The sequence below is a fragment of the Synchiropus splendidus genome, chromosome 7, assembly GCF_027744825.2.
Source record: "Synchiropus splendidus isolate RoL2022-P1 chromosome 7, RoL_Sspl_1.0, whole genome shotgun sequence".
Classification (NCBI taxonomy): Eukaryota; Metazoa; Chordata; class Actinopteri; order Syngnathiformes; family Callionymidae; genus Synchiropus; species Synchiropus splendidus.
The window spans coordinates 7,386,788-7,413,725 of record NC_071340.1 but is presented as its reverse complement, the minus strand read 5'-3'; the positions used below and the strand labels follow the sequence as shown (position 1 = coordinate 7,413,725).

The 26,938-nt window shown below is 43.5% G+C and overlaps 2 protein-coding genes across 5 annotated transcripts; one reads left to right on the top strand and one right to left on the bottom strand.

Annotated features, from left to right (window-relative positions):
* Positions 1-1,263: 1,263 nt before the first annotated feature.
* On the bottom strand, positions 1,264-2,608 carry LOC128762935 (uncharacterized). 2 transcript variants are annotated; one of them, XM_053871524.1, is made up of 2 exons: positions 1,449-2,608; positions 1,264-1,374 (listed from the first exon to the last, which is right to left on the bottom strand). In XM_053871524.1, coding segments are annotated over exons 1-2 (1,158 nt in total). In that variant the 5' UTR covers positions 2,606-2,608; the 3' UTR covers positions 1,264-1,373. The 2 variants fall into 2 exon arrangements, with proteins under 2 accessions (XP_053727499.1, XP_053727500.1); XM_053871525.1 differs by having other exon boundaries at positions 1,346-2,185; positions 2,414-2,608.
* A 1,370-nt stretch (positions 2,609-3,978) lies between these two features.
* rusc2 (RUN and SH3 domain containing 2) lies at positions 3,979-25,720 on the top strand. Of its 3 annotated transcripts, none has more exons than XM_053871216.1 (13): positions 3,979-4,114; positions 13,121-14,793; positions 15,066-15,606; positions 19,315-19,953; positions 20,274-20,474; positions 20,615-20,788; positions 21,830-21,906; positions 21,968-22,142; positions 22,254-22,359; positions 22,648-22,694; positions 22,759-23,611; positions 23,724-23,867; positions 23,935-25,719. In XM_053871216.1, the coding sequence occupies exons 2-13, from the start codon at positions 13,279-13,281 to the stop codon at positions 24,128-24,130; spliced, it is 4,668 nt and encodes a 1,555-aa protein (XP_053727191.1). In that variant the 5' UTR covers positions 3,979-4,114; positions 13,121-13,278; the 3' UTR covers positions 24,131-25,719. The 3 variants fall into 3 exon arrangements, with proteins under 3 accessions (XP_053727191.1, XP_053727193.1, XP_053727192.1); XM_053871217.1 differs by lacking the exon at positions 3,979-4,114 and adding an exon at positions 8,923-9,089; XM_053871218.1 differs by lacking the exon at positions 20,274-20,474 and having other exon boundaries at positions 23,935-25,720.
* The last annotated feature ends 1,218 nt before the right edge of the window (positions 25,721-26,938 follow it).

Genomic DNA, 26,938 nt, shown 5'->3' with positions numbered 1-26,938 from the left:
AGTCCTCTTGTATTTCAATGGATATGAACTATATATATATATATATATATATATATATATATATATATATATATATATATATATTAGTGCTGTCAGTCGATTAAAAATTAATCGAATTAATTACAGGATTTTGTAATTAATCGAATTAATCGCATTTTTATGTCATATCTGCTAAAGGTCTCCTGATAAAGAATTTGAGTTCTAGGATATTAAAAATTGTAGTGCATGACTAATCAATTAAATACAGTAAGAAGAGAAGATTTGAAATCCAATTTTTTATTGGTGAACTGTGCTTCATAAATGAAATCCAAAAGTAAAGGTCAAGCACATCCGCAAAACCAGTTAGGTCAGGTGCATTATTCAAAAATGTAAAACAAATACAGCAATACAGTTAAATGAATAAAATAAGGCTGTTTTCAAAAATGTAATACAAATACAGCCATTCAGTTAAATAAATAAAAATCTGAAATAAAATAAGGCTGTCTCAAATCGGCACTTAAGCTCAATATAGCAATTCAAAAATGAATAATAGAAGTATAACACGCCTCTAAATGAGGCAAAATAAAGAACCGTTGATAGTCATAATTAACGGCTTTAAATTTTGTAACACGTTACAAAATTTTGTGCGTTCTATGAGTGTTGACATTCCATCATGATGTTTCACCGTATTTCCTTCCACTATTTCATGGTACTGTCCATTGCAAGCATCGCCAGCACGCCACAACTGCTGACCATGTTTTTTATTATTATTATTATTATTAGAAAGATACAGAAAAATCCTTCGTACATCGGCCATGAAACAGTCATGAGTGAATTGGACTATTTACATATTCATACAGGGCCGAATGAGTCGCCAATGAGTGTGATATTTCAGGGCTCCACCTGCTGGACAAGAATAGTCATTACAAACTTCTTCCCCATTCATAAAAGAACCTGTAATTTTTTTAAGACGTACAATGTAATGTAGATGAATAACATGTACATTGTAGACCTCGGATGATTATATAAACTGATTATATACAAAGATAATTGTTGCAATCAATGACTCACAAATAAGCTTTCTTTTGCAGGGAACATTTTTCAGTGCAGCAGTTACAGGTACATGATATCTTCCATCTGTCACAACAATTATGAAATTGAGAAAATAAAGTCACAAATCCAGCAGGTATGTTGACATGAATAATTGTGAATGAGTTTATTAAAGCAGTGAAAAGTCATGCATGAGACAGGACCTTTTTGCTCTTTTAGACATTTACAGAAGTGAAAGAACGAAAGACACATGAAATCCCCACTAAAGGCACTTCATTCACCTTTAGGTTTGCAGTACTTGAGACAAGAGGGGTTTTCGATTTGAAGGTTCCTCTGATTCTGCATCTGAAGAGAAGATAAAACCTCATCAACTTGCGAGAGTGTCATTTTGCAAAACTACTTACTAATAAACAACCCACCATGTTAAAAACACACTGACTGGAACAAAACTGACTGGGACATTATCTGGATAGCTTGGCAGAGATTGATGGGTGGATGCCCGGGGCCAGATTGGGTGTTCATACCTCGGTGCCTGAGGATTTCCTTTATTCTTTTGCCCATGGTTCCATGGCTGACGATGTTTGTAGACTGATTCCTCATACTGTAGATGGTGATTCTGTATCTCAGGTTGGAGCCCAGGCACCCAAAGTGGAGCTAGATGAGGATCTTGTGTGGCTACATAGGTGCGTAATAGAGGTCCAGTGTCATGACTTTGGCTCTTTGGCCTAAAAGGATGGTGAAGAATCTGATTCTCCGGCTGGATCATGAAGCGGTATTCCTGACTGTCAAGTTCAGGGCCCCCATCAGGTTGCTGACTGAGATGGTAGCGTGGAGACTTAGGGAGAAGTGAAATCTCTTCATTGAGCTCAGATTGAAGTTTAGAGGTTGAAAAGTCACCCTTTGGAATGGGTTCTATGCTTATCTCATTGAGTGGGGGCTTGAAGAGGAACAGCATCGATCTGGCATTATACATGGAGACCTCATTCCCAGATAAGGTCTTATTACTGGGCGGCCATGTCAGAACTGGCGGGTGGTTATAGGGCACGTCTGGGTGATAGCTGGGTGCATCATACAAGGGTTGAGATTGATGCATAGGTGACTGTAGCCCAGACCCCGCCCTGTGGTTGCGTATGAATGGTGGATGTGAAGAGGTCATCTGAAAGGAAGAATGGAGGTCATCATCAGGAATTTGATTGACTTGCATTTGGGGTTGGTATTTATGTTGGGGGCCTATTTGGAACTCGTGATTTGGCTTTAGATTCCATGCATTTAACCGGATATTATTGTACCACGGCTCAAACCTTATAACTGGAACCAGGAAGTGAGGCTCCCGAGGCCACGGCCTGGGACGAGACATCCACGTTGACATCCACAAAGAACGCACCTTAGAAGCCGATTGGTAGTTTTTCATCTTTGGTTTTTGTGGGTGATAATATTCATGAAAACTGGAGTCCACTGACAGGGGATGGTAGTCCAGGGTTCGTGCAGTCAGGATTTTTGGTTCGGGCTCATGGTGTGGAGCTTTGACCGACGGCACCTGGAGTTCAGTGTGGAACCATGGCTTGAACCTGCGCATATGGGTCTGAGGCCGTTGGATGATCTTGTGGTTTTGAGGTTTGTAGCTTGCCTCCTGGGCACGAGTAAATCTGGTCACGTGAGTTGCAGCCTGGCGGTTTGGCACTGGAACAGCGCGCTGTGGGTGATAGGACTGCACATGGCCATACTTCCTCCGGACTCCGGGCAAAAGCCCCCTCAGTGAAAGAGGATCAGAGAAAAGGACAGCATAATAAGTAAAAACCAATCCAATTGTGTGGAACATTCGCGAGTGAGTGATGTCAAAGATCTTAAATTACTGCCTGCCTGAAGCTGTTCGGCCTCTTTAACACAGAGCAGCCACAGTAGAATCCAACTGGACGCAAACAAAGACAGATGGTGAATAAGCCGCAACAGTGGAACGAGCGTGTGCTCAGGTTTTCATATACCTTGCTAGAATATTGTCCATGATACTCAAGGTTGGTGTTCTCGCTTCGTCAGCGATCAGCCGGAAACGCCGTGTCGATCGGCTCGTTTGTTCATCAAAACTCTTCCTTCCGGGTCAGCTGAACAGCTGGTGAGGTTCATGGACGGAACCTGGGTTTGTCACAAGCGGAGACTCCTAGAAGTTGCAAGTTGCCGCATTCTCGCAATTCGTATGGCACAGTGTATTACATGAATTAAAGTGTTAGCAAGTTAAGGGTAAGATGAACGATGAGAGTTTTGTCTTTTCTAATATTAAAAACAGAAGATACGCGGTAAATACATTTGTGTCAGCTGGCTTTGCGCAAGGCGATCACGGGATATCAATACAGTATTCATAACATGCAATACCACATTGGCCCAGCAGGTGGGGTGCAAGTTTTAGGAGACGCTCAAAACCCGATAACGGGGAATCCAGATACAATTGTTAAAGACTAGTTTTATGTCTTGTGTTTATGTCGAACCTCTGTTTCAAGAGTAACTTGTTCTGTGGAACTTTTGAAGGTCCTGGTTAATACCAGTTAATTTCCTCTATCCTTTATTTTTTGGTTTGTTTTTAAAATAAAACTTATTCGATTGTGTTGTGATTCTATTTTACTGTTGCACATTCGAGGACAAAAATATTAGGGCAAGAAAGGAAAAACGTACATTTCATATCCCAATATAATTTAATTCCTCCAGGCAGTTTCCAAATATTTGTGAAACGTGACCATCAATGTCATTGAACATGGCTAACGGAATGTTCAAACACTGGACGCTGTGTTGGTATTGCCATAACTCAGTCGGTCACAGCCAGTCAACAGCGCCTCCTGAAATGTTACACTGTCCGGGGCGTTGTCGTGGTAACGGACCAGCCTGGTTAGATAATCAGTCTGGGACCTCACAGTGACGTGACCTCAGAGCCCCGCCCAACCCGCGGCTCCCCTCCAGCCCCGCCTCTCCTGCGATGCTCTGCTGTGTATCCCGCAGTGACCAAACAGTCCTGCTTCATGACGAGAAGCAACCGGCTACCTACATCTTTTACATGCTTCTTCTCGACAACAGAGACCATCTCTATCATTCTGGCAAGGTAAGGGCCCTTTTATTGAGCTTAATCGACGCTTATGTGAAAAGGTTGGAAGGACCGTCGAGAGAGAATGAGAGATCGATTGACCTGGAAAAATGATGCTTTCACCGGTTCGGACATAACGGAACACACCATTAGTGGCCCAGTTCCCCACAACACCATCGTTATTTCACTTAAATTGGGTGTAGAAACTGTCGGAAACATGGTACATGTAGGCACTCACACAAAGAAGATGCTAGTCCTCGCAGCTTTGCTGTTGCGTTATGGAATTTATCGCAGTGGCACAAAGACGGCCGCTTGCGACTGCATCGAATTCATTTACGGTTAATAAGGAGAATCTGCCGATTTTGTTCCTTTTTATTTATTTGAATCGTATAACGAGTCACCCCCAGAGGCCCACTGCGTTATTACACACGATTGATCAGAAATTGCTGAGAAGAAACGCTGGTGAACATGATAAACGATTGTGTTTCCGCCAAAGTCTTACAAAATAAAATGACAAGTGACAAATTGAGATCGAGTTGCCCAAAATAGAGTAAGGATATCCTGATAGATGGCTCGACTTGTCTGTAAGGCATGCTTAATGCCAAAAAATACTGACTAATCAAAGCAATGTTTCCTCACAGGAAATTATATGTATTTCTTCAAAGAGCTTTAGCTAATACTATGCTGTACCTTGCCAACACAAACACAAGGTTTCATTTCTCCTGTAATTTTCAACTATATAATTACCATTTCAATACTTTGAGAATGAAAAGTACTATATGTTAATAGTTAGTAGTTAGTGTGTTAGTAGTTCTAATGTCTACTGATTGATTAAGAGTAGATTTAAGTTGCATTAAGACTACATTTAAGTTGCATATATGATGTTCGAGAGTAATGAAAATGTTTGGTATACTATGAAGGAGTCAGATGGATATTTTTGGATAAGACTATTTTGAAAGCCTGGTTTGTTAATGTTTGCCATTTTATTTTTAAACTAAATATGCTCTTTCTTGGAAACATTTCAACAGTTGCTTCTTGCTACTGTTTTTTTTTTTGTGAAACAAGCTAAAATTTCATTTAAAGTTTCTTTAATATAATGGACAGACCCGTATGTACGGATCGCAAAACCAATTTGTCATCTTACTCTGGGGCCAATGGATGATTTTATAAGGGATTTATGGAAATGTAAAGGATTTAGGATACAATATTTGGAGTGAAAAGCAAAATCAATTTGTTACTTGAGTACATTTACTTATTGCCCACCAGCAGAATAACCTTGTCAATGTCCTGTCTGAGGGCAAAATAAAAGTGGCAATGATAGTATTTTACAATTGTCTTGTATGTGGACGCTGCAATTGTGTCTCTTCATCATCATGAGTGAATAATTTGGTTACAAAATAAGCTTAATGTAAAGAGGGTTCTATCAAAATGAAAGCAAAGACACACGCGGTGGCTAAATAAAGACAAGACATTGGCTTCTTGTCACACGCGAGCTTATCCTTGTGTGTTCGGGCATCTCCACAGTACTTGATATATCTGGTGGCCGAAGTGTTGAAGGGACTTGTCCAAATCCCATCTGAATGACTGTTTTATGACTGGCGTGGACATCAGTGAAGTTTGGAAAGGAAGCAGAGTGTCCATGCTATGCGCTGTCTTTGGCTGCTCATTCCGATCTTGGAATGTTTCTTCGTGTTATGTAAGCCTGCAGAGGCTGGATGTGTGCGTGTGCATGTGATTCGATCTGCTATGTGAACTTGTCAGACATTTGATAAATTACTTCTTTTGTGTCTCATCTCATGTCCATGAATAGATCTTTTTTGTTTTCCACTTTGTCAGCTGCTGCTGTATTTGAAGAGTGAATACTGTTTGGAGAACATCACTGGGCCACACTGTCCGAAAATATATTCAGTGTTAATACTCTATTTTTAGACTTCCAGATGGACCATGGGAGGTTGTGAGGGACACTGTGAGGTTGATTCAATTTCTTTAAATCTGAAGTACAAGCTTTGATTCTTGTATTATAAGCTTTGTAGATTTTGGCTTTGGAATGGCTGCATGTTGTTGTGGAAGAAACATAGTGTCATGTTGAATAACAAGATATTTACTTTAACCTTGACTCACCCAGGCACATCTTCATATTTGAAAAGTATGATTGTGTCATTATGACACAAGACAAACTCAATTACCTTTTCGTTTCCATACAATGGATTTTTGTTCAGTCTTCTGATGATAACAGGGCAGTAGACGAGATTTGACTTGGTCAGAGAGATGACGTCAGTTTCTTGTGGAAACCTTTTCTGGCTTGATTTGTGAGGTCAAACTTTAAAAACAACTTTCACGATTCAAGAATTGCACTGCTAGGATTTGGACTTGCTTGAATGAAAGCACTTCTAGTCAATGTACTTTTAATGGGATTGTATTGTTTTTTTTCTCATTAATTGACTCATGAATTTCATAACAAAGAAAAGTTAAAAATGTTTGCGTTTAACAAATGATATCTTGTTAAAGTTCACAAAATGACTGCTATGTTTTACATGAAAAGAGCGACAAAGCCACAAACATGTGTTGATGCCCATTGCCCATGACTCTGTCTCAGTTTCACACGGTCCAAAATATAAACCACCGAATCATTGAGCACACTTTAGACTAACCATATTCATAAAGCGATAGCTGACTAATGTCATCCTGGCATGACGGTACAGTTGTTGCAGCATTTCAATGCCTAAGTTGGTGAAAAGGTCAAAACCATGTGACATCACACTCCCAATTGGGACACTGATTAGAGGAATGTTGTGTTTATGTGTCTGTGTCATACTGGACAGTTTAATTTATAGTTTATTCTAATGATACTGATTGGTGTTTTAGTTAGACAAAATCATTGTATCCACTTCAGTGACAGCAGCTGCTCAGGAAGATGGATTCGCAGATGTTGACGGAGCTGATCATATCTGAGAAACTGAACGCTTGTGAAATGTTGACTACGTATGGAGAGTTTGGCTGTAGCATAAAAACTGTTTGAGTGGACAACAACCTTCCCTGTGACCCAGTAAGTCAGTAAATAAGTAAATTCACTCATCTAATTTGTATGTTATGACGTATGAATTACATAACTTTTACAGATGTTAATGTGGTCCACTGGAGACACTCTTCCTCATCTCCGAAGCAATGATGCTGTTGATGGCTGGACATCAACACTGTTGTTCATGAGGGGAACGTGAACTCGGACCGTGCAGCCTCCTCTGCTATTAGCAGTTTAGATTTCCCCGCTCCTTGTATTGTGTCTACCACTAGCTCACTGTTTTTTTTGTTTTTATTCTTCTCAGAACAACATCATGAGGCTAGGGAGGGCCAAGAGACATCACAGTCAAGCTATCATTGCGGCAAATGGTGGAAACACCCACTACTGACTTCTGACCATTGTTAGTGTGTAAATTGTTGGGGTAATTAATATTGAAATTATGAAAATTGCACTTCTTCTCCTTCATTCATAGTAATATCAATGGAGAACTATTACTTATTTCATTAAAATTTTGACCAAGTATGTAAGGCACTCGTGTAAATTACAATACTCCTCACTTATTGTGAGTAGTGTAAATCACAAGTCAGAAAACATGCTTCTTTTTCATTATCTTGCCAACTCTATAGATCACTCATGGAGAAGCATGGGTCCCTTTAACAAGGGGTGGCCATGTTTGGTTGTTATCTGAGCAATAAAACCAAAGTCACAGGAGCATCCCGTCGGCTGTTTCTGTGAATGAAATAGACATGCAATAGGCATAGTCACGGGACATCGGAGTCATCAGCCATGTGATGTTCATTGCAGACGCCTCAGGATTTGGCTTTCAGTTGAACTTGCTTGTGATTTTGACTCATCCATTTTGTCAATGGGACAAAGGAAAGCGTCATGACCTTTAGAAGGTGATGCATCTTTAGTTGGTTCATTCATACCAGCCAAATTCGGTGAAAAGATTGCTATATCCACGGCGTGTCGCTGTGATATCTCCGATGGTTAGTTTTAGCATTCTCACCAATCAGAATAAGGCTTTAATTCTGTTAATCTCAGATGACAAAGCAAACCTCAGTGATTGCCAGTATTTAACCAGCATGCTGCTCTGGTTGAAAAATGATATGGTAGCAGCCTCTGATGGAGGAGGGGAGGCGAGCCTTGAGACCATGACGGTAGAGAGAGTCAGCATTAACAAACAGGCATGTAGAAGGAGAGGAAAGTTGGTTACCGTCAGGACCTTTTTTCTTAAAATACTTGCTCCTGTTGAAGTTACTGAGCAGTGTACTTCATTTAGTCACGTTGCATGAGACATAAAAGGCTGGCGTCCTGTTGCGCCAGGAAGGAGAGCAGTTTACTTCACATAAAATGTCCATAGTCCAGGAAAGAGCAGTAAATGCACAAGAGGAAAATGAATTTTTGTGTATGCTCATCATTTATGAACGAGGTGACACAGCTGGCATATTTGCATGGTTGTAACAACTCTTGGTGGTCAGGAACATTAGAACAAAGCCTTGTTCTGGGACCTTTTAAATGACGTTTCTTCTGACAAAATGAATACAGCGATTTACTTTTACTTTCTATGTCAGAAATTACTTGATACTATTTGTTAACTTCTCATTATGCTGCCATGACAGTAATACCTGTCTGGTGGCAGCGTAATGCCCCAGTCTTATACAAGCATGTTTAAGCTGTTCAAGTTCAGGCAGAAGGGAAAGTCTGGATAAGCCCTATGTGACGCTGGGATCAAGGTCATGTGTCCATCTTTAGCTCGTAGATCCCGCAGGTAGATGAGGAGGTTTATAGTCATTCATTGTTTGGACTCGCACGTCCTGTAAGGAGTTCAATATCGTGCTACGGCTTTCATCCAACAACTTTCTCAAGGACTCATCGGTTGAAAATCATCATTGTCTCGTCTCTCCTGGGATATTTTTCTCTATCTTCGTTCCATCTGCTTCCAGTGATCTAGGGCTGATATTTCAATTTCAGGTTAGCTCTCGAGCACACTGTTTGGAAAATCTGTTTGCTGTCTGTGAACCTGAGTTGCATTTAATGCAGGGAATGGAAATTGAATTGATATGATTTGAACATCAATGAGAAGAACAAGGCTTCCAAGATGTCTTCCACAACATAGTAATCACAACCCCAGAGACAGTCACACTGTATGTACAGTAACAAATCCTAAAGGGAATTCCAGATTTCCATGTGTTGCAGTGGTGGTGGGTGGTTTGTCACATAGCAACTGCACTGTAGCTGCACTTTCCAATCCAGTTTACTTAAGGTCAAGAAGAGCGTACTTGTTCCTTCGACATGCCAGAGATATTATGTGGTTTTACTGCTGTTGCCGTCCGTCTGTCTGTTCACTCTCTTGAGGGCGTGTCTCCACTAAGATGCTAGCTCTCCGCATTATTTCTGGAAGTTTCGGCCAGATGACATGAGAGGGAGGACATCCTGTGTTACCCAATGTCCTTCCCTGACTGTCAGTGTGAGCTTCAAAAATAGGCCAGTTTCCTTCTGTGATGTACACAGACCATCAGGTGGGCTACACGGCTCCTAATAAATATGTATTTTCTGTTTCACTGCAACATAAAGCATCAGCTTTAAATTAGAATTTCCTGATTTGTGCAAGCATCGGCACTGTCTCTGAGCTATCATTGAAGTGTTGCGACTGAAGCTGCTGCGTCTGTTTTTCTTCCTTGGATTCTTCTGCTGGTTGTTTTCTCACACTGAGGATGTCTTTCACAGCATGGAGCCTTCTGATTGGCTAATGTTGTAGCTGGGGTCGCTGATGTTGTGTGGGAACTGAAAGCCGATTGGCTGCACTTGCCTTCTTTGTTCTGGTTAACCTGTTTTCTCATTTGCTGCAGTCTCTGACAAAGTCAGACAAGTTTGCCTTGATAGTTCATTGACACTGAATGGCACATCATTTATTGTCACTGATATTTTGAGCAGCTTCTCTTGCTGCTTTTAAATGCGAAGGAAGATTCGACTTTCTGTGTTAATCCTTACTGCAACTGAGCTCATTACCGTGTCTTTACTGTCATTCTCCAAGACGGTCTCTTCCTCTGGTGGTTCAGGCGCTCTGAATTATAATGAGAGGGCCGGCTACTGGACACATTCGCTACTTTCTTTGTGTTTCTGTGAGAATTCTTGGAATTGCCCAGCAGGCTGTGTGCCACTCAGACCACTAGATGCACAATGACAGTGTTGTGCATGTGTGACTGAACTTAGTTACAAATTCGTGTCCGAGGACAGAGTGATAAATGTTGTAGTGAACAGCTGCTGTTGATGAATTAACAGCCAGTTAGTCACGATTTATTATGCGATTGATTATACTGTACAATCCTATACATCCTTTTAGTTTTGTTATCATCATTAAATAAATTAGAGCCATGGTTACTTTCTCCTAAAAGCGCAATTCAGGGCGACTGTTCCTGGTTTCACTTTCTAATTGATGCGTTTCCAATCAAAGAGATATAACAGCCAATGAAGCAGAGTTAGAAACAAATAAATAAATGACCTTTAGTGATGTATTATGCTTCAGATTAAATAAGAATGGATCATTTAATATTGGGTGGATAACTGATTGCCCATTTGCAGGTGCTGAATAATAAAAAAAAGTTAAAAACTAATGTTTAAATGGTCTCAGTCATACCTAAAACGAAAAGGGCTACTTTATTTCATTAAACTTCACCGTGTAATGTATTTTTTTAGGTTTGGCTGACACAGCACAGAGGTGAAAGCGAATAGTAAGATATTGCAGTAGAACATAGTGAAAATATCATAGGATCACATCTGATATCCAGGTGTATAAACAAGTCATGGTCTATGATGTGATGCATATATGATACATAAAAAATTAATTTAAATAAAATAAAATATGGAGTTTATTATAGATTACCAGCAGTGGCTCATCATGGTCAACCCTTTAATGTGAAGGTCATAATCAATATTGGAGAAAGACGAAGCCTGATAGTTGAGTTATTGAATTACGACCTGCAAATAATATTAGAGTGCATCACAAACTTGCACCCTTGAAGTTGAATGCAGTGCCTATCCATTTGTACTGCTGCTAATGTGCTCGCTCACCACGGATGCTGCTGCTCCGCACTTGTGTTCAATCTGTGAATCAGCTTTACGTCCCTGTCTACATCGTTTCTGTACTCAGCAGACAAATGGCTAATCTAATGGGACTAGATTATATTTCATTAAGTCGATTTTATGGGGAGCTGAGTCTCTGTTAACATTCATTAAGGACAAGATTTGACTTTCGGAGGGAATAATTAGCTTCATAATCCGGCTTAAACATCAAATGTAATATTGAACTAGAGGACAGTTAACAAAGAGTACTAAGCATCGACATGAATGTGTGGTTAACAATTCATATTTGACCTGCAAGGTGAAGGATCCATGAATTGCATCAACGATAAATGATCTGTGGGAAGTTGAGCTATACATTGTTGTGGGTGTGGAGTGGAGTGCTTCTGTGTGTATCTGTGTCACTTGGAAAGTATTTTGGTGACTGGAGATGAGGTCATGCTCTAGCGGAGTCTTGTGCGTGCATGTCTGCGTGTGTGTGTGTCTCTACAGTACATCACACCTAGTTGACTCATGTTGCTCAGCCCTTTCATCATTCTTCATGAAACTTTAGATAATTTGGATCAATGATGGAAGTAAAAATAATGTATTGTAATGAAATAAAGACGCAGCCGTTTTCGTCCCAGGGACCATGCAAAGTAACCATGAAGTAATTCGCAGTGACCCACCCGATGATCATCAAATCCAGTACACCACAGTAAAAACTGCTTTAACACGTGATCTGTATCAATGTTCTACTCAGTCTGAGGTCATAACATGGAGAGCATTCCAACTGGCATAGTCGTTCAAGGGGACAGGAAGTGCTCACAAACAGGATTTAGAGCAGGTGTCGCCAACAGTCCCAAAAGGGTAGCTGTCGGTGCAGGCTTTGGTTTAGGTGTCTGATGACTATAATCTTTTGATTCTCAGTCTGGTGCTGCTTGTTTGGTTGGATCTGGGGCTCAATGACGTTCTTACAGTAAGAAGGCAAAACAGTAATCTAGATCTAGGTGTTCAGTGAACGGGGAGAGCCTAGTGAAGGGAATTGAACTCAAATGACACATGTATGGTAGCAGAACTGCAGTTCTTCTACCTCGAGCAAATGGCCTTCTGCCAGTTGGACATGCAGCTCACTAGCACGATGTCTAAAAGCCACACTGACAAGATGGCCTCCCTAGTTTAGCCACTCCTGAATGGCTGAGCTCCTCACTGTCTCTCACTCTTGATCTTATTCCTTTGGTAAGTCCCTGAAGCGCTGCTGAGAGTAGGAAGGCAGTCAATTGAGCTTCTTTACTCAGTGATCTATAGCTGTCATGGATACTACTTTGCATGGTCCCATGAGACATATAACTTGATATACACAAAATACTTCACGCAGAGAAACAAAAGTCTCCGATTGTCGTGCTGTTATCATTACCCTTTCCTGAAAATAAAGTTTGTTTAAATATGAACTCATCAAGTTGAGACATGAGATCTCCTCCTCCAGTAGACCTGGAGGCCAGTGGTTGCTGTTGAATGTACCCGTAGCATTTGCTCACCATCTTCCATTGACTTCTCTCAGTGACTCCTCATGGAAAGTCTACTCTTATTCTCACCGATGAATGCATGTCCACCTTGAGGTGTCCCCTTGTGACCAAGACTCAACTACACTGCTTCAATGCCATAACTGGACTCAAATGGTCTTATAACATACATCATGACTTATAACATACTAGGCCTCTGTATTTATTAAACATGACTGATTAATGAAAACTAAAAAAGGCAAAAAGACTGTTTTTGTGGCTCAATATTTCTGACTCCATGATGATTTTTGCAACATCATCTTGTATTACATCGTTCATTAATATATTTTTATTAATATTTCAAATGTTGTCTTTTTTTTAATTGAAATGTGATGAAAATGTCATGCAGCCTGCTCACATCTGTCTTCCTCTCCGTTCCAGATGCATCACTCTGACCACAGCGTGGACTTCCCGGACCTCCTGCAGATCCCTGACAGCCCTGCAGAGCTGCGCACAGTCAAGGGAGTGTGAACACACACAGCTACTTAACACACATCCCCCTTTGTCTTCTCACACCTGGAGCCTTTGTCTTATTGACCATGGACAGCTCTCCCAAACTGTCTGGCGAGACCCTAATTGTTCATCATATTCCCCTGGTACACTGCCAAGTGTCAGGTCGACGTGAGGGCAGTTGTGCTGGTTCCTTGAAGAGGAGCAACCCCTTCAGCCTCCCAGAGAACCTGGGTTTGAGCCGCACCACTTCCCTTCCTGAAAGAGACGTCTTCCAGAAAGAGTCTCTGCTTTATAGCAGCTTGATCCAGACCTCCAGCAGCCACTGGTCCTCCCAGAATGGAGGAAAAGAGAAAAAGGGGAGCAGGAGGGGAGGGAGCACAGCCAGCGATGACTCATCATTTACCTCCAGCAATTCAGAGGATCAGCTGATCACTGCTCACACTCTGCCGAGAGCTAAACCCAGGAGCAGGAATCCTTTCCGTCACAACCCTTTTCTACTGAATACAGAGGACGATGAGGATGATGATGAAGACGACCACGACAACCTGAGCGGTTACCATGAAGACTCGTCTTTCCACCTGCACAGCGACACGACTCTCCCAGAGGGACTGGTACCGTTTCACTTGCATGACTTCGGATTTGCATCAGAGCCTTTTCGCCTGCACAGCCTAACAGGAGGGGGCAGCCATGAGTCACTGGGGGGCGGTGTGTCTGACCTTTCCAACAACCTAGAAGACATAAACATCCTGGGACTGCGTGATCAACGGCGGCATGGCAGCAGCGGCTCCAACATGTCAATGGACTGTGGCGAGCAGGACTGGGGAGATGACGAAGAAGAGGAAGATCACCAGATGAGATGTGGGCGCAGCAGCAAGACAGGGTCTTATTCCTCTGGCTGCTCAACTCAGCACTGCTCCTGCTGCGCACTCTCTCAGCATTACCCCGAAGCATTCTCTGAGTGCCAGCAGGGCTACGGCAGCGACTCCTCCTGCAACAGCTCGGACGGCGTCCTAGTCAACTTCAGTGCTATTTATAATAAAATGAACAACAGTGTCCCAGAGAAGCCAGCTGGGCCCAACCTCAACAGCTCCACAGACCACTCCTGCACATCATCTGCGTCGGATCCACCCCTGCACCAGGAGGACTTAACAGGAGGGGCCTTCTATCTTGACCTCCACACCTCACCTACTGAACCCGTCTTTTCTCAACAGCAAACCTCCTGCATTGGAAACTCTTTTCCAGCAAATCAAGCCCCAAATCTGTCCACATTCTCCACCTGTTCCTGCTCCGTGGAGCACCAGGGGGCACTTGACCTTGATGCCAACTGCAACTCATACCAACCCCCCCACTTTGGATCATCAGGTGACCTGGCAGCTTGTCTGCAGAGTCAGGCGCGCTTAGTCGTCGCCACCCAAAACTACTATAAGCTGGTGACCTGTGACCTTTCGTCCCAGTCCTCGCCCAGTCCAGCTGGGTCTTCAGTTCACAGCTGCTCGGATGAGCACAGTAAGGGCAGTCCGACTCCTCCTCAGCCCAGCGAGTACTATTTGTTCAGACAGCAGGAGGAGGAAGAGGATGAAGACGAAGAAGCTACGTCCAGAGTGAGTGTCGCATTTCAACTAAGTAGTACAATGCAAACAAACAAAGTGAAATGCTTAATGGTAGTGTATTGGACAAACTTTGGTAACTCAGGTTCAGTGACTAATATTGTGTGAGAGATCTCATTACTACAGAAATGTGATCGCTGCATGTCAGCTGGCTGCTTAAATCAGTTGCAGTGTTGCTATGGTAACAGAAACCTGGTTCAGCTAACAGGGCAGTGAGTGGCAATGATGCATTTCAAGATTTAAGTCTTCTGATTCTCTCTTTGCAGAAGAAACATTTTCATGAGGAAGATGACGAGACAGATGAAGAGAAGAAAGAAGAGAAGGCACTCCGGGCAGAAGCTGTCATTAACGGTCAGGTGTACATCAACGTCTCCCCGCCTCTAGTGGATGAGGGTCTCGACGGGGCATCCTCCAGCACAAGCCGGCTCCGTTCCCGCAGTTACGATCGACACCTGGACAAGTCTCCGGCTCGGCGACTTGGATCTTTAGAGCGGATGCTCAGCTGCCCCGTGCGCCTTAGCGAAGGCACCACCCAGACCCCGCCTCCTCCCCCGAGGGTCACCTCATTCGCAGAGATAGCCAGGAGTAAACGCAGAAATGGAGGATCGCCTCCGCAAAAGACAGCGGCTGACCCAATCACCTCGAACAATTCCTGTCATTCTCACTCTTCAGCTGATTTCTCACCAATTGTGGAGCAGCACGTGGAGGCACACAGTTCAGCGCCAGCACCCTTCACCAGGTGTTACAGCCAGGGCAGCATAGAGCGAACCCTAGAGGGAGGAAGAGAGACACGGTCCAGAACTGAAGGTTTGTCTCCTATTTCTAAATTTGAACTGTTGTCTATGGCTACTGCAGAAGTGGATATTGAAATAGTGCCATCAGTGGTCCCTGGTTTCATGTGGTTATAAGTTAAAAGGGTTAATAATTATTCAGTTATTATTGTACATAAATATCATAAAATATTTCCTAGTATATTATATCAGTTACCAGTTTCATGGCTGTTGAAACACAAAAACTCAAGAATATGTCTGTCTTTCTGTCCTTGAGAATCTGATTTCAATAATATACATCGATTTATGGGGGTCAAAAGTTCTATATAATCAGTGCTAAACGTTATCAGAAAATAGATAAGAAAAATGTTGTACATGGGTGAGAAATAACACATGGTTGTCAGTGAAAATAAGACGGGAATAATATTTAAATCAAAACATTATTTGTGTACTTCGATGACTGTCCGCAGAGCTTCTGGTTTGTTTCCAGCTATAGCAATGCACACTGGTGAGCACAGCGCAGTCCTTTGCTGTTTAGAGGTCAACACACATTAGCATATCTGTGCGTCTGTGTGTGAACCAGGATGGTGACTTGTCCCGAATACAAATAGAAACACAAACAAATACAAGCAGATACAAACAGTTGAGTTAGTAACAAAAGTGTCCTCGTACATATTTTCATACAAACTCAGATAAGTTTGAATAAATATCTTTTACAGGAAAGAGAGACACAGCAGGCAGCAGTGCCATGACAATGGATCTCTGTCTTTACAAAACAATATGGGATGCTGATGCATCCTGGTGAACTGGGGTCAGCTTGATCTCGCTGTTCTGATAAAAAGCAGGATACATTTGCCGAAGGTACAACCCTGATCCGGAAATAATGTTGCTTCCTCTGGAAACATGTCATATATGCAGTTCAAATACCTGTGAGAATGAATGAGAGAGCTCTGTTTAGAACTGGGAAGTACCAAGCAGCTAAAAAAGGACGTGGTAATTTATAGAGGGAACCACATAGATCAAGCACCAACTGTGTGAGCGTCATACAAAGTGGTTGTGAACTGGTGACACACTGACAAATCTGTTTCAATTAAGTTGAAGGTCTTTTTAAACATTTGTCTACCTCCGTAGTCTCAAAACTATTTTAAGTGGATTATCTATGCAGTCATAGTGTAACTGCTTTGCGATACAATGTAAGACACTATTCTATCTATAAGTTTTTCCACCTCTTATTACCTTATTTATTGATAATGTATCACTGTGCCTGGCTTTTCCAGTTTCCCTTGTTTGTCTAAAAAATGAAGCAGCCTTTAGTTGAAGTGCCCCTCCTCCATCTGTGATTATCACAAGCCAATAATTCTGAAACATTTAGATACTAGTCAGACACCGTTGAACTACGGACCGTGTTAGAGGACATAGAACGTAAACTGTAACTGAAAAAAACAAAGCAACATTCAATAGTTTGATTTAAATTGCTGTTATTTATTTATACAATGATATTATTTGTGTACTTGAAGACAACTGACTGTCGGTGATGAAGAACATAAACATGGGATGCTGAGGTCCTCAGATAACCCCTTATCTTCTCTCTCTTTCTGGAAAACACCTGATTTTACATGAAGACAGCCAACATGGTTAGTCTGTACATTTGAGGGAAATAACACAAGCGTGATGATTCATTCTCTTTGAAGCTCACTATTAGAAATGCAATCTGTCTTGGGGTTTTTTATTTGAATAGACGTTAGTATGCACCAGTGCAAGTAAACATTTCCGCATCAACCCACAAACAAGAGACCCGATGTTGATGAGTTGTTGAGTTATATTTCCTCTTCAAGTGCTCATTCATAGCCACGTGTGCTACTGATGTTACTCACCTATTTCAGTTCAATCCAGTTACAATATTGACAGATATTCACAGAACCAGAATTGGGGCTAACAACTCTTTTATCATCAAGCTGTGTCAGAATTTTCATAAGCTTGTAAATAGTCGAATAATGCTTTTGTGGAGAAGCATTCAGCTGTCCTGCAAAACAAATCGTTCAATTTAAAAAATATATACTGTAAATAGCTTGTTTATTTTTATTTTTAAAAACAGTCATGGCTTTGTTCATTGTAATTTTGATCAAATTCTGCTTGTTAAATATGGATATGTTTTATTAATCGAGGAGCTTGGTTAGTAAATAAATATGTCAACGTCATGTACCTAATAGTTGATAGCCTCACTCTAATTTAAACTGATAGTGTTACGTCTTAACTTCAAACACAACTCAAGAAAACCGTAGAAAAGGAATCTTTAGAGATTAACCAACAGAGGACCAAGGTTCTCATCAAATCTTCAACTGAATCACAGCCTACACTAATGAACCGAACCCTTTTGTTACACATGGTTGTACTTGATGCAGAAGATGGTTTGATCTAACTTTTTAAAATTCATCTCTGATAGATACACTGTTTCATAAACAGTGCTATTGAATGTATAGTGGGATCCGCACGTTGTTAGATAACTGTGATACAATAATGAATGAGGTTATTGTAGTATCAGTACCAACTTCCCCCAACACGGCTCATGTTGTCTTCGGCCTGCATCCACAGAGACTGTGGTGGTTCAAGCTAATAATGTGAGACGGAGCAGAACCTCTGCCCATATATTATTCATCAGACATCACTAGAGTGAAATCAGTCTTGCTGTTTCATCCCACCACATCATCCTTTTTGAAAATGTGATGCTGCGCAGCTCCCCTGCTAATGGTGCGAACAGAAAACTCAGAAATGTGAAGGGGAAAAAAACTCTCTAATGGATTCTTCTGTGGGAAGGAGAGGAGGCGAGTAGCAGGAGGAAAACAAGGCGGGGGAGAAGAGAGAAAGAGGCAATTAGAGAGCTGACGGGGCAGGGAGGGACTGCGTGTGTGTGTGTGTGTGTTCCATCTCCAGTGGGAGCTGAGGCCTACAGGGTGTGGAGCGTTGCCATCATGTTGTAGCAGAAGCGCGATGGCGCCCCCAATGACAGACATGACTTACTGCAGCCAGCATGGAGGGGGCGGGGCTTGAAGGGGAAAACAGCTTGTGCAATTTCTAAATACACACGCACTCCTGTCCGTCACACGCGGCTCTGATCTGAAAACCAAATAAGTTGCCGCAGAGGAACAGAAGAAGACAGGAGCGGGTGAAGCTTGCCGCCAGGTTGCCACTGTAGTTGAGTGTTTTTCCTTGCTTGTGTGTTTGCAGGGCTGTCAGTGCAGTGTCATAGTGCAGGGGGAATGTGATAAGCGCGTTGTAGCTCATGACGGGACAGTTTTCTGTTGACACGGCCGGGTTCAAGTCCAACTGTTGTGCCTGTGCTGTCAGTGTTTTTGTTTTCTGGTGGAAAGAACTAATAAGCTAATGCTGTTATAGACTGTCATAGTGATAGGGGTTTAGAGTCCAGTGTATGTGAAAGTCCAGTTTCCTCCAGGAGTGCGAAAACATCAATTGGATTGAGAGATAATTGGACGTATTTTTTCTTTATAAGTCATGTCGGATCGGACCTGGATGTCTCCTGCCCTCAGCACCATCACACCTGCCTCTGAGGACCCTGAGCCCTCCAATTAAATCAAAATATACACTGTGTGGCCCCATGTTTTGCTAAATTGTTGTGTTCAAAATGAACTTCTTGCAACGTTTTATCTGCTGTAATAACCTATAATGTTAATGATTCAAAGGTTCCTTTGTGTTTTCCTGTGTTAACTTATATTTTCTTGTGGTCCAGGTGGTCCTTCCTGCTCAATAGAGAACATACCTGCTGTGGTCCGCTATCGTAAAGACCAGAGGCCCACCTCCCTCCCCATCCAACCCTTCACTTTCCACCATCAATTCACGTCCAAGCCCCCGCAGCCCAAGCCGCTGCTGCCCCTGCTTACAGGATACGTCCCTGGGATGCAGGCCTGCTCCAGCTCCGGGCCCGGTTCTGGAGGAGCAGAGGAAGAGGAAGATGCTCACACTTCTCCCGTCACAACAACGCATCCTCCTGGATCAGTGCGGCCCTCGCCTCTCGGGAGTTACTCTCCGGTTCCCCTGCAGAGAGCGTCCAGCTCTGGAACCTGTTCAACGTGCACACCCAGTCCAAAGCCCCCTCACAGTCCGGCCTGCCTGCTCTCTGGTGGACAGCACACACCCCAGACAGCAAGGCACAGCACAGGCTCAGGACCACTTCCCCTCACTCCTCCCCCTCCTTCACTGGGAGTCAAAAGAGGGGTGGTACCACCAACTTTGCCTGCAGTTCCCGGACATTGTTTCCGTGGATCGTTGTCCAGTTTACCTGCTCTCCAGAGTGACACACTGAGTCCACTGGGGTTTGAGTCTGGAAAAGCAGATGCTTGCAAAGCACCTGGAGTCAGATCACACAATGGTAGGTTAGCTGAGCTTTCATCACTTTATGTCCATCCCTGTTTATAAAAATGCTTTTCTGATTTACTAAAAAACTTAAATAATGTTTCAGTTGCAGTTATGTTGGTCTGACTGTTTCACTTCCACGGTTTAAATGTAAAGTGTTTTGGAATTTCCACTCGTGGGACTGATGAAGGAAATCTTATCTTTTCTCTGTTTCTCCCTCTTCATCCCTTCCTCCTCACTTTCGCGCCTGCTTCACACCTCCTTCCACCTATTTCAAATCCGTCTGCTAATCCCCCCACCATCTCTGGCATATTAACCTAAAAACCTTCCCATCAGCACACCACCTCTCTCCTCAGGCTCTCAAGTGGAGAGAGTACCGAAGGAGAAACCCTCTTGGGGTGGAGAGAGTCTCCAGCAGCCAATCATCACCGGGGGTTATTGCTGAGCCTCACAGGGGGGTGGCTCTCCGCCCTGCCCGACCAAATGTGTTCGATTTCCCTCCTGTGCCGCCTCGCCACGCACCAGGCCGGCTGAATGGTGCTTATTACTTTATCACTGGTATAACTGCCATGGAATCTGTCACCACTTATTAAGAGTCGCTGTGTTCCAGCGACACACAGGAGACCTTCTCTCAACCCAGCCACTCATCCAGTCTCTCACTTCATTCTCCCACGCAGGAGGTCACACGGGGAAACAGCTGCAGCAGAGTCACAACGACTTCCTCCCGGATTATTTCTCCCTGGCTGAGAAGCCACCCGAGGAGTTCTGCCTCTCCCCTGACGCCTCCACCTCCTCCTCGTCCTGCTCCTCCTCACAGTCTCAAATCTCTGTCGACCTGACACAGAAGAGAGGTGAGGTGTTCAAGATGCACTCCCAGCCCAGCACTGATGGCTGTCAGTGCTTCAATCTGCTTTAACCTTTGAGATTGCAGGTTCAAAGTGAAGAAAGTGAATGAATGGTGCTTAAATCAAGTGGCTCTTGCTGCAGAGAGGCTTCTGGTGGTTGAGGGTTCTTTACTGACACTAGCTGGTTCTGTAGCCAGCCAGATCTCCTTAAACCAGATGTGGGTAAAGTGTGGCCTTTTGATTGTATTGATGTGGCCATCCTGAGGTCAAACTGTGACACTTGTTAAGTAAAAATGTGTTACAGCTCTCTACGTTTATTTAGTGTTTGTTTACTTTCTATTCATTACTTGTTCAATGCTAAATATAGCAGAGCAAACCTTATTTGTTTTTTAACTTAATGTCCTCTTTTTTTTCCCCTTTGTGTCGTGTATCATTTTTGACAGTATTGATGGTCTCTCAAAATGCAGTGAGTCACAGTGGAGAAAGCTGGTACTTTTAGTCACGGTGCAACGCTCCACCATCACTGTTATACTAATGATGTCACCAAAACACTGCATGTATAACCACGAGTATGACCCTCATATGGACACGCAAAGACACACTGTACAAAGCAGACCAGAAGAACCTTCCAGTCCTGCAATGCGAGGACACTCAGTCATACTGTGAATGAAGAGGAAGCAATCCATCAAGTTTTCAAGCTTATTCAACTCCTCTCATTAAACGTCTTGGCAAAAGCCTGTTCAGTGTTTCGTATTGAGTCAGCTGTCTTAAACAGTGACACGCTATAAATATCCACTAGGTGGCAGCAGATGCTCGCCAGTATTAAGTCACTTGCGTCCAAAAAGATTTTGTGTGAGTAAAAATGACGTTTATGGTTATGTTTTATATTATAAGCTTTTAACAGGAAGAGAGTCACACTCACCTACCTAACTTGAGCAGGATTCATGAAGCCTGAAGGCAAAAGAAAACTGTCTTTTGGTGAAATGAAGTCTGACAGCAGATAATCGTTTCGGCACAGATTCTCATCAGCTATTTTCTCCTCATCAGGTCTGGTAAAAGCCGTGAATACAGCCGTCGACCTCATTGTCGCGCACTTCGGCACCAGCAGGGACCCGGACGTGAAGGTAGGCACTCTCAAGTTCATCGTAAAGACTTCAGCAGTACTGACTGGTTATGAATCGACAGGCTAAACTGGGAAACAGCTGGGTGAGTCCTAACGTGGGTCACCTGGTGCTCAAGTATCTGTGTCCAGCGATACACGAGGTACTACAAGATGGGCTGAAAGCTTACGTACTGGACCTGATCATCGGTCAGTGCCGGTGTCAGCCTTGGAGCCTGGTGGAAGCCTCCACACAGCTAGGTAAAGTAGTGGAAGACATTTGTTTTTACCCATAATTACCAGTGAAGCTTTGATCTGAAAGTCTGAGATTTTTGCGGCATCAGAGTGTGTAATGCAGCGTGTCTCCGTCAGGTCCGTCCACACGAGTCCTGCACAGCCTCTTCACCAAAGTCAGCCAGTTTTCGGAGCTGACCAGCCACCGCATGAGACTCAACGCTTTCATCTTTGGACTGCTCAAGTGAGTTGTGACACGCTGTCGTGGCGTGAGTCAGAGACCACGGAGAATTCACATTAGTAAAAGGAAATGTTAGTCAGTATAAAATAAAGTATAAAAACTAATTGAAATCAATTGTAGAATGAAGTTGGGATTTATTTTATGACGACATTAAAGATTCAGGTGGCAGGTGTAGAAGTGACTGCAAAGAAATGACCCTATTTAATTTGTTTTAAATGTTTCAATTCCAAAGACTGACAACATTAAATTATGTGTTTGTTTTGTGGTTCATATATTGTCTTCTTTTCTCAGCCTTAAGTCTTTGGAGTTCTGGTTCAATCACCTCTACACACATGAAGGTATGTGCCACATTTGCTGAGACATGTTCCATGTCTCTAATATCTAATATCTTGTAATCTGCAGACATCATCGCTGCACATTACAACCCCTGGGGTCTCCTGCCGCTGTCCCAAGGAGCCTGTCAGCCTCTGTTTGAGGAGCTGCTCCTCCTGCTGCAGCCCTTGTCGGTCCTCCCCTTCGACCTGGACCTGCTGTTTGAGCCTCGCCTCCTCCAAAAAGGCCAGGAGCAGTTGCGTCGTAAAGAGCAGCTGTGCTCGACCGTCCAGAGCGCCGACCGGACCTCACGCTCCACCTTCCAGCTGATGAGAGGATGGAGCACCACTGTGAGCGAGATGGTCCGGGACTCGCATGGAGATGGGAAGAGGGAGTCCAAGGGGTTGAGACGAGAGGGGACCTGGCCGAGGATGGAGGTGACAGGAGTCAAGTCGCTGTTGAGAAAAGAGGAAGTCCAGAGAGGGAAAGGAGAGCAGGAGGACAGACGGAAGGAGGTGACAGACCGACAGGCCGGTTGGTGGTACCAGCTCATGCAGTCCTCTCAGGTCTACATCGACCAGTCCACAGAGGGGTCAAAGTTTGTCAAGACTGAGAAACGGAGGCGCTCGTCTGAGAGGAGACAGCAGCCACCCGCCAGAGAGGGAGTGGTGGAGGGAGCCGAGTCCAGCCAGGAGGGAGATGGACGCAGCGGCGGGAAGAGCAGCAGCTCCAGCGCTGACTCAGCAGGCTCTGGAGGAAGATCCTCCTGGATGGGAAGTCCACCAGAGTCAGTTCTGACCCAAGAGACTTCTGGGGTAGAGGACCAGAGCACGTCACAGGGACAGAGTTTACGCTGGGGAAGGCTGTTTGGGTCCAGTCTTGGCTCTCCTTCGAAGACAGAGACTATAGACACCACAGAGCCAAAACCTAAGCCGAAGACCAGGTGAGTCTGGACAGAACGATGTCAATGACGGACAGAATTCTGCAAAGAAATGAATTCACTGATGTTAATGTGTTGGACTGCTGAGTTGACTCTTGATGATTTCTGCTCCCAGGGCTCCGTCAGGTTGGCTGGGACTGGACCGCTCCGTCCTCGGACTTGTGGCACTAACCATCGGTGCCGGAAGTGGGAAGAAATCTGATCCAGGGGTTCACCCGTCTCCACCGCCATCAGTGACTCCACCTAGACCGCCCACATGGTGAGCGGTTGTCTGTCTGGTGCCGTCCAGAGCAGAGAGAGGAACAAACATGTTTCTTCTTCTTCAGCGAGGTGCGGGCGCTGTGCCACCACATTGCCACTGAACCGGGCCAGCTCAGCTTCAACAAGGGCGATGTCCTGCGGGTTCTGGGCAAAGCAGATCCAGAGTGGCTGATGTGCTCTCTGGACTCTCGCCAGGGTTTGGTTCCCATCATCTACGTGACTCTCACCAGCATGGATGAGAGCCGGGAACTCCAGCAGTGAGAGGAACTGGCGCGCCCTAGTGGAAGTACTGGGCAGTGAGACCATATGCCAGGGACGCATGCAGACTGAACATCCATGTGTGCATGAAAACATCCCTGAAGAGCAGACAGGGAAACCCAAAGAATCCAATGCACCGCTGCTCTGCTCCCAGCTGACGTCCGGTCCGGTATCTCACTCTCACAGTCAGACAGTGGACCAAGTGCCACCAACAAGATGGTTTTAATTTATCTACATTGCACATGTGATCAGTATTTATGAACCAACCAACCTGTCAACCAGTCTGATCAGAAGCCTGGACAGAATCATCCATCTGGTCCCACCAGTATATAATGTCCCTGCTGGTGAGTTCACGATGCTTTTCAAGGTGAGGTACAAGCTTATTTGGAGTCTTCTGACTGAATCTCCCTGGGTGTGTGTTGGCCTCATGCCAGTGTGCCACATGCTGAGGTTGATATGAGGATTGAGTGAGAGGTGTGTCTTTATGCGTGACTCGTGACCCCTGAAAGTGGCGGAAAATGTGTGAAAGAACCATCAACTCACATTGTAAATTTAACTTAACTGAATAGCTATTAACTCATAGGGAGTGATGTAGTATGTGATGTTGTAAAGGAGATATAGAGAAGAGCAGGCAAACAGGTCTGAAAACTGACGCTGTCTTTGGCTTTAGATCAAACTGGATACGTCGTTGGTTGAAGTAAATATGTACCTTCAAAGTATTTAACAAGCGGGATGTGCAAGTCCAAGTGTAAAAAGTTGAATTTATATAGTGGGAGAAATGTCTTAAAAGGGGGTAGTGGGGAAACTGCACTGTTGGACACTTTAGGGCTCTTGACCTTCTCTTGTATTTTCTACACGGATTCCAACTTTCCTGAAAAAAACGTCCCTGTTGAAGGTGTAAAAGGGAAGGAGTCTCGCTGGGGAGAGTCGTCTTCAAATGTGGCCTTCGAAGAAAACAGAATGAACTACTCCTGTCGCCCAAATATCATGTAAATGTACATGCGTTAAATAAATAACGGCTTGTGGAGTTTTTACTTATGATTTTGTTGCGTTGTTGTACAGTTTTTCATTTGAAGTTACTTAACTGTAAATACACAGAAGCTCGGCTGTGAATGTGCTCGGTCAAGTTTGTGTGTTTTTTATGTGACTAGGGAAAGTTGTTCGGCCTGCAGGACGTTGGCTGAGTTCACAGCTGGCTTTCATACACCGGTCTGACGCCCAGCCTCATGTGAGGAACATCATTGTGGAAATGTTGAAGATTAGAATTGTTTTTTTTTTGGTTGTTGCAGGCAGTTGACGAAAACACAAGATGTTTGGTTCAACAACTGGAGTCTGGATCGGAGTGGACAGACGATCGGAGAGGTGTCAGATCGGTGCATATCTCCAGACATGCTGACCTCTCAGATCACTTCTGCCTGTAAATACGTCCAGTATCAGCGCCTCTTCTCGGTGTCCAGGCTTCATGACATGTACTCATGACATTATCAAAACTACTATTGGATGTGAAATTACAAAGTGATCACAAACCTGTCTGGCTGTGGACTCTTGTTTTTTTCTTTTCCCGACATAACATCCGTGTGTGTTTGCTCTTATTGTTGTCTACAGCATTTCAACTAAACTATATGAAGCACTGCCAGCTCTGTAGATCTGGCTGACCGGCATCATAGTAGTCTGTCTTTACACTTACACTTCTTTAATCTAATTTGTCCAATAGTCATATTGTTTTGGATTGATTGCTTCAAAGCTGCAAAAAAATACATGCAAATAATTAGTTTTGTTATCATTGGATTTTACACTTTTTTTACTTGTGCACATTTTGTATTTTGTCAAAGTTTTCATTTAATGATTATGATGTAATTGTAATTTATATTTGTTTTTTTTTCTTGCATGAGATGGATCATGCTTTTTTTGAGTTATTCCATTTTACGTCTGAGTTACTTATTAATTACACTTGAGTAATAATTTCAAATTACCATCTTGACTTTTAAAAACATTCCCTTCTCTCTCTAGATAACTTTAAATTGTCTTTAATGTTGTGTAATTAAGCTAAATTAAATTCACCTAACTACTTTTAAATGAATGTAAGGAGAAATGAGTTAAAAGAAAAAGAATGTGATTCGCTTTAAAATGATCTTTTATTAGTTGTCTCAAGCTCAGGGGTCGGTTGGATTAATCAGTTCAGCGTTTTTTCTGTTTTTTGACCTTCACATAAAGACGTAGTAAACCGAAACAATACTCTACCTTTACACAAGAGGGAGACAGAGTCCAGCAAACAAAATCAAACAATCCCATAAGGTGAAATAAAACAAGCGTTCCAATGCACAAACGAAAGGTGAAACCAGTGGCACAGTAACAAGTCCACTGGATTGCGGGAGAAGAGCAAATGAAGAGCAGGCAACAGACACTCTGCAAACTCAGAAAACTCAAAGCGCTTGGGGAAAAGTCCAAGGTATAGCGAAGTAACATCAAACGTGGAGTGAGCCTGTTTGGCAGGAAAAGATGGAGACGCCCCAAATCCCGGAAGAGAGGAAGAAAACACAGTGGGAGCAGGGAGTCGTCCATAAAAATAAGACCGAGGGCACTCGTGACATTACCAGCCCCTCTAAGATGCGCCACCTGGTGTCTTACCTGGTTTTGTGGGTTCTCCCCGTAGAAGTCCTGGTTGAGTCTTGGATCTAAGATGAGGCATTGGGAGATCCAGGAGCGTTCCTTCGGGCCATATCCCTCCCAGTTGACCAGGAACTGGAACCCATGTCCACGGTGGCGAACGTCCAGGATCTTGTGCACAGGGTAGGCAGGGTGGTCATCAAT